Source organism: Corticium candelabrum, chromosome 1, assembly GCF_963422355.1.
Source record: "Corticium candelabrum chromosome 1, ooCorCand1.1, whole genome shotgun sequence".
Classification (NCBI taxonomy): Eukaryota; Metazoa; Porifera; class Homoscleromorpha; order Homosclerophorida; family Plakinidae; genus Corticium; species Corticium candelabrum.
The window spans coordinates 770,825-778,324 of record NC_085085.1 but is presented as its reverse complement, the minus strand read 5'-3'; the positions used below and the strand labels follow the sequence as shown (position 1 = coordinate 778,324).

Genomic DNA, 7,500 nt, shown 5'->3' with positions numbered 1-7,500 from the left:
CATCATTATTATGATAAAAACGAAAACAAAAACGTCGATCCTTTCAGACGTACCGGAGTACATGATGCTGAAACTGAAGAGGCGGTGAGAATGGCTTTACACAAAGCCGGTGTGATTCGATTTCATGCAGGAAGGACTTGACTTTAGTGACTGTATTTAATATTTATATATAATATATACACACATGTAATATTTATAACAGTGTTTGATATCAATGAGTGATTGTGTATGTTGTGTTTTCTATATTTTGTCATAGACTCAGACTTGGACTGAATACTGTTGATGGTTACATAGCAGAATGGGTTGATTATATATGGTATAGTCATCGGAACATCAAACTGGTATTGATGTCGTTTCTGTTTAGCTGATTTTAGATGTAGCAACTTGCTAGTTACAATAGTTAATTATTATTACCTGTTAATAGATAATAAATTATTTATTTATTAGTAATTAATAAATAATATAATTCATTATTTGTTGTTAGCAATTTATTAATAATTTATATTTAAATAATAAAATTAATTATTTATTAGCAATTAATAAATAAAAATTTATGTCAATGTGGTTACGCGCGCTAATCACATCCGGGATGTCCAACTCAATCAGATCATGAAAATCTCTCCTCGAATCCTTCCTGGACCTCTAAACCCGGCAAACCGCTGTGCCGACTGGTAAGAAGAAAATCGCAAAATAAATGGAGCGTATCAGTTGAGCCGTGTGAGAGTTCGTTGCTTGTTTGTTGGTTTGTGGTGTAGGGGATGGCAGGGACTGTTGGCATTTGGTAGTCAGAATCTCGTCGTGATTGTAGAGCCAAGGACAGTGCAGGTTGTGTTGTTGAATGGTCGAGAAATTGTTGGTCACGTGACACGATTTTTGTGTAGGTCTTGCAGACTCTGGAACAGCACAAACACTTTGTGACTAAGGTAGCGGTGGATATTGTAATTTAGTGTGTTTGTCTGTTTGTCTGTCTGTCTGTTGTGTGTCTGGTTGTGTGTCTGTCTTTCTGTCTGTCTACCTGTCTGTCTGTCTATCTGTCTGTTTGTCTGTCTGTCTTTCTGTCTGTCTGTCTGTCTGTCTGTCTGTCTATCTTTCTGTCTGTCTGTCTATCTGTGTCTGTTTGTTTGTCTGTCTGTCTGTCAGCAGCGAAACAGACTTTAGAGATAGATGGAGAAAGCAACTGTCTGTAGTTGTACAGTCTTGCAACTCTCGTGTGATTTTAAAAAGTTGTCTAAGTTGTCTAAGCGCAATTTTGATGATTTTCTATATGATAAAGACGTTCAACATTTCGTTCATTGACTATTATTGTTATCCATACGTAAAAGTTAGCGATTGTTATTGGTAGAGTAAGAGTTCAAATATATCAATCTGTGTGTCTGCCTGTGTGTCTGTTTGTCTGTCTGTTTGTCTATCTGTCTGTCTGTCTGTCTTTCTGTTTGTCTGTCTTTTTCTTTGTCTTTCTGTCGGTCTGAAGTGTCTGTTTGTCTGTTTGTGTGTCTGTTTCTTTGTTTCTTTGACTTTTTGTCTATTGTGTGTTTGTGTCTGTCTGTCTGTTATTTGTCTGGTTGTGTGTCTGTTTGTCTGTCCACTTGTTTGTTTGTGTCTGTCTGTGTATTTGTTTGGCTGTCTGCTTGTCTATCTGTTTGTTGTTTATGTTTATCAAGAACAGTTACATGTGTGGTAGTAAGAATTTTGAGTTGTTAATATCAACGTGAAATATTTTAATTGTTTTTCAGTCTTCCTGTTTGTTTGTCTGCTCGACTGTTTGTTTGTTTGTTTGTTATGTTTTTATTATTTTAGGTAAAATGGTGTTATGAAAATTATCATCACTCACTGGCCAGTCCATATGGACTTCGACTGGCATCAGCTGACTCGTCCGGTCAGATTGTCGTGTGGGACGTAAGTCAGGCGACAATAAGAACGGAATTCAGCGAGAACAGCAAACCCATTTTAGACATGGAATGGCTCAGCTATCAGGTACAGTAGCGTTTTCAAGCAGCAAAATGTGTAGGAAATATTAATAATTAGTTTTAATTGGTAAATTATTAATAAATAATAAATTTATTGGTAAATTATTAATAATAAATAAATAAACTGGTAAATTATTAATAATAGATAAATAAATTGGTAAATTATTAATAATTAATAAATTTATTGGTAAATTATTAATAATAAATAAATTTATTGGTAAATTATTAATAATAAATAAATTAATTGGTAAATTATTAATAATAAATAAATTGGTAAATTATTAATAATAAATAAATGTATTGGTAAATTATTAATAATAAATAAATTTATTGGTAAATTATTAATAATAAATAAATTTATTGGTAAATTATTAATAATAAATACATTAATTGGTAAATTATTAATAATAAATAAGCCGTGATGGTCTAAGTACTTCTGAAGCAGGGTTCTTCCGGTACTTGTAATAGACTTTACAAACCAGACTGATCTGGTTGAGCGCGACACAAATAAATAAATTAATTGGTAAATTGATAATGTTAATAATTAGTTAATTGGTAAATTATTAATAATAAAATAATTAATTATTGATAAATATAATCAATATATTAATAATTAGTTAATTGGTAACTTAATAATAATAAATAAATAAATTGGTAAATTATTAATAATAAATAAATTAATTGGTAAATTAATAATATTAATAATTAGTTAATGGTAAATTTTTAGTAATTAATTAATTAATTGGTAAATTAATAATAATTAATTGATAAATTAATAGTATTAAAAAATTAGGTTAATTGGTAAATTAATAATAATAGATTAATTAATTGGTACATTAATAATAATAATTAATTAACTAATTTGTAAAATAATAATATTAGTAATTAGTTTAATTGTTAAATTAAGAGATTCATGTCGATGTCAATCGTTTGTGTTGTGACTGTTGTATTGCGTGGATTGACTGAAGGGATGGTCATCAGAGTGTGCACATTGTAGGACTCGTCTCGAGATCTGTTGGCCATTCTTCATCCGTCTTCAACGTTGGCTTTGTGGAATGCTGATACGGGCACTAGAATTTGGAAGAAGAGCTTGTCGGAGACGTTGGTGATGTTTTCTATTGATCCGTTTGACAAGAAGAAACTGGCAGGTCTCTGCTGATTCTGTTGGTCATTTTGTGTTATTCTAAGTTTGTGTGTGTGTGTGTGTGTGTGTGTGTGTGTGTGTGTGTGTTTGTTTGTCTGTTTTGTTTGTTTGTCTGTTTGTCTGTCTGTCTGTTTGGTTGTCTGTTTTGTTTGGTTGTCTGTCTGTCTGTCTGTCTGTTTGTTTGTTTGTCTATCTGTCTGTCTGTCTTGTTTGTTTGCCTGTCTGTTTGTCTGTTGTGTATTTCATACAAGGATACTACATATCTAACTGTTTGTGCTTTATCTGTCTGTCAGTCTTTGTCTTTCTGTTTGTTTGTTTGTCTGTTTGTAGGTCATTTTGTCTGTTTGTTTGCCTGTCTGTTTGCTTGTTTGTCTGTCTGTCTGTCTGTCTGTCTGTCTGTCTGTCTGTCTGTCTGTCTGTCTGTCTGTCTGTTTGCCTGTGTGTTTGTCTGTTTGTTTGTTTGCTGTCTGTCTGTTTGCTTGTGTGTTTGCCTGTCTATTTGTCTGTCTGTCTGTTTGTCTGTCTGTCTGTCTGTCTGTCTGTCTGTCTGTTTGTAAATGTCTATTTGACTGCTTTGTTTTTTCTTTTGTTTGTTTGTTTACTTGTTTGTTGTTTGTTTATCATTTTCTTTGTTCATCTAAATCAAACAACTCAGACCCAACAAATTTGTTGTTTCAGTTCTCTCTCAGGACTGTATGTTGTTTGTTGATGACTTCTCGTCCACTCGTGTTCCTCCACTTGCTCCACGCAAATTCTACATTGCAAGTTCTAGCTCCACAACCGGCATTCCACGTCAACGTTCAGCCATGAAGAAAGCACGACAACTTGTTGGAGACAGCAAGAAGTAGGTCAAATATGCTAGTTAGATTTCAAGTGGTTGTGATGGCAGTGTGTGTGTGTGTGTGTGTGTGTGTGTGTGTGTGTGTGTGTGTGTGTGTCTGTGTGTGTGTGTCTGTGTGTGTCTGTGTGCATGTGTGGTGTGTTTGTATGTCCTTGTGTGTGTGTGTGTGTGTGTGTGTGTGTGTGCATGTGTGGTGTGTTTGTATGTCCTTGTGTGTGTGTGTGTGTGTGTGTGTGTGTGTGTGTGTGTGTGTGTGTGTGTGTGTGTGTCTGTGTCTGTGTCTGTGTCTGTGTCTGTGTCTGTGTCTGTGTCTGTGTGTGTGTGTGTGTCTGTGTGTCTGTGTCTCTTGTGTATGCATGTGTGTATGCGTGTGTGTGTGTGTGTGTGTGTGTGTGTGTGTGTGTGTGTTTGTGTCTGTGTCTGTGTGTGTCTGTGTGTGTCTGTGTGTGTCTGTGTGTGTGTGTGTCTGTCTGTCTGTCTGTCTGTCTGTCTGTCTGTCTGTTTGTCTGTGTCTGTGTTTGTACATACATACATACGTATGGTCACTGCTACTATTTCAGGTCAGACGAACCAACATCATTCAACGATTGTCTCCAGATGTGCTACAGTCCTTCATGTCGTCACCACCTCTTCCTCCTCTACTCACGCGAAATCCTCCTCATCGACCTCCAAGTCAACCAAACAGTCGGTGTCGTATCATCCGAACGCAACAGCTCGCCATTCCAGCAAATCATTCCGTGTCGCCAACGTGACATTCTCTACTGTCTCCACGAGAATGGCTGCATAAGCATCCGAATACGACGGAAATGCCAACTGGCCGATCTCTCCAGCAGCACTCAAGTCTCCTCGTTGTTGGCGTCACATAATCTCGATGTTGTCTACGATCTACGAGGCCAGTCGGACGCGCTACGGCTCAGTAAACACAGCAAAGTCGTTCGGATGTGCGTGGATCCGGTCGGCGAGCGGACGGTCGCTCTCGTGCTGAGCGATTGTCGTGTGTTATTCTGGAAACTGATCGGGTCTCATCGTCTCGTCCCTGTGTCAACATCCGAACAGTCTATTGTGCCACTGTTGTCTCCACTTTCTCATGGTGGTGGTGGTGGTGGTGGTGGTGGTGGTAATGTGATTGGTAGTGGCGGTTCGGCTGGTTGTTTGTTGCATGTGACGTCGCTTTCCGATCTGTTGGGTCCGCAGTCATTTCCTGGGATTTCGACACGGCAGCAGTCAGGTTGATATCAAATATTTTGATTTGCACTTTGTGTTTGTGTGTGTGTGTGTGTGTGTGTGTGTGTGTGTGTGTGTGTGTGTGTGTGTGTGTGTGCATGCACGTGCGTGTGTTTTATTTCATTTAATTTTTTTATTTTCTATTTTCTATTTAATTTTTATTTCTATTTTATTATTTTCTATTTTTTGTTGTTTATAGTTTTAATAATTTTTTATTTTTTGTAATTATTTATTTATATTATTATTTTATTTTTATTTATTTTATATATTTATTTATTTGTTTGTTTATTTATCGGTCAATTAAAGCTTTAATTTCTCAACTTTTTGTTTTTCTATTTACCTTTTTATTTTATTTTCTATTTTCAATTTTATTTTCTATATTTAAATTTTTTATTTCATTATTTTCTATTTTCTATTTATTATTTTCTATTTTATTTTATTTTATTTTTTTCTATTTTCTATTTTCTTTTATTTTGTTTTATCATTTTCTATTTTACTTTGTCGTTCGTTTCATTGAGTGATATGTACACAGGAGAGTCAACGTCTCACTTGTCTCTGAAACTCGTTCTTACCGGACTCTTTCAGACCATCTCCGCTCCTCCTCTGTGTCTCCGAATGTGTCCTCCCCTAACCACAAAGAACATCTCGTCATACAAAGCACTACTCGCTGCCGGTCAGTCTCTATGGCTAAGTAAATAATTGTATTTAATTATATCACGTGATGTAACACGTGACATAATTAAATTATTTTATTATATCACGTGATGTAACACGTGATTGGATTGTGTTATACAAAGGAACGTCGAGTGGAACAATCCAAGTGATTAACGTGCAGTCAGCGTGTCTTCATAGAGAGTTTACAGTGTATACGACTCCTGTTCGGTAGGTCTTCCTATCTCTGTGCTGTCTGTGTTGGTGTTTGCATTTTGACCAAATGTATGTTTAGTGTAGTCTGTTAATGTAATAGAGAGTTGCATGTTTGGTAACTGATTGTTGGAATATTGACATCCATGGTATTAATTATTAATTATTTAATAATTGATTATGTCGTGCTCAACTGGATCAGTCTGGTTTGTAAAGTCTATTACAAGTACCGGAAGCAAAGCCTGCTTCAGAAGTACTTAGACCATCATGGCTGTCTAGAAAGAAGACATGACTTTACGAAGGATCCGAGTAGATCCCAGAATTATTAATTATTATTAATTATTATTAATTATTAATTATTATTAATTATTATTAATTATTAATTATTATTAATTATTAATTATTATTGATTATTATTAATTATTATTGATTATTATTAATTATTATTAATTATTATTATTTATTATTAATTATTATTGATTATTATTGATTATTAATTATTGATTAATAATTATTATTAATTATTATTGATTATTATTAATTATTGATTATTAATTATTAATTTTTAATTATTATTGATTATTGTTAATTATTGATTATTATATTATTAATTAATAATTATTATTATTTATTTTTATTATTGTTAATTATTGATTATTATTAATTAATAATTATTATTATTTATTTTTATTATTGTTAATTATTGATTATTATTAATTAATAATTATTATTATTTATTTTTATTATTGTTAATTATTGATTATTATTAATTAATGATTATTATTATTAATTATTGATTATTATTTAGTATAGATTATTATTAATTATTATTAATTATAGATTATTATTAAGTATTGATTATTAAACACAACAACTTTATTGATACCAATAGCTTTAACAACAATACTGGCAACACACACTGCTACAACAACCGTGATTAAAAGAAACTATGTCAAGTAGAAAGAACTACATATTGATTATTATCAGAAATAATTTGATATCAATAGCTTTAACATATAGATTATTGATGGTTTGTTAATTATTAATTAATTAGTTATTGTTTTTTGTTTGATTGTATTAGTGGCATGGAATGGCTGGATTTAGATCGCTTGCTCTCGTTTTCATACCCGAATGTGTCGAGTGGCGTGTTGGTGAGAAACGAATTGAAAATGGTTCACATAGCGTCAGGTAAGCGAATGCATGGCACACAACATTGTACTTGTATTGACTCTTTAATGTAATAAAAATGGTTTTAAAGTTTGGCTCTGTGTGTGTGTGTGTGTGTGTGTGTGTGTGTGTGTGTGTGTGTGTGTGTGTGTGTGTACATGTGTGTGTGTGTGTGCGTGTGTCTGTCTGTCTGTCTGTCTGTCTGTCCATCCGTCTGTCTGTCCGTCTGTCTGTCTGTCTGTCTGTCCGTCTGTCTGTCTGTCTGTCTGTCTGTCTGTCTGTGTACTAACATA

At 33.6% G+C, this 7,500-nt stretch overlaps 2 protein-coding genes across 3 annotated transcripts in view; both read left to right on the top strand.

Annotated features, from left to right (window-relative positions):
• The window catches only part of LOC134195550 (CMP-N-acetylneuraminate-beta-galactosamide-alpha-2,3-sialyltransferase 1-like), a 4,189-nt gene extending 4,016 nt beyond the window's left edge, over nucleotides 1-173 (top strand). For both annotated transcript variants that reach the window (XM_062664599.1, XM_062664593.1), the window contains exon 6: nucleotides 1-173. This exon is cut by the window's left edge and continues 42 nt beyond it. In XM_062664599.1, the coding sequence (XP_062520583.1) occupies nucleotides 1-141 (141 nt within the window). In that variant the 3' untranslated portion in view covers nucleotides 142-173.
• A 424-nt stretch (nucleotides 174-597) lies between these two features.
• The window catches only part of LOC134192935 (WD repeat-containing protein 11-like), a 15,386-nt gene continuing 8,483 nt past the window's right edge, over nucleotides 598-7,500 (top strand). The window contains exons 1-10 of the mRNA XM_062661695.1: nucleotides 598-671; nucleotides 756-825; nucleotides 882-923; nucleotides 1,798-1,974; nucleotides 2,965-3,115; nucleotides 3,790-3,955; nucleotides 4,513-5,180; nucleotides 5,709-5,849; nucleotides 5,974-6,058; nucleotides 7,122-7,228. Coding sequence (XP_062517679.1) covers nucleotides 610-671; nucleotides 756-825; nucleotides 882-923; nucleotides 1,798-1,974; nucleotides 2,965-3,115; nucleotides 3,790-3,955; nucleotides 4,513-5,180; nucleotides 5,709-5,849; nucleotides 5,974-6,058; nucleotides 7,122-7,228 — 1,669 coding nt within the window. The 5' untranslated portion in view covers nucleotides 598-609. The remainder of the gene's footprint in view (nucleotides 672-755; nucleotides 826-881; nucleotides 924-1,797; nucleotides 1,975-2,964; nucleotides 3,116-3,789; nucleotides 3,956-4,512; nucleotides 5,181-5,708; nucleotides 5,850-5,973; nucleotides 6,059-7,121; nucleotides 7,229-7,500) is intronic.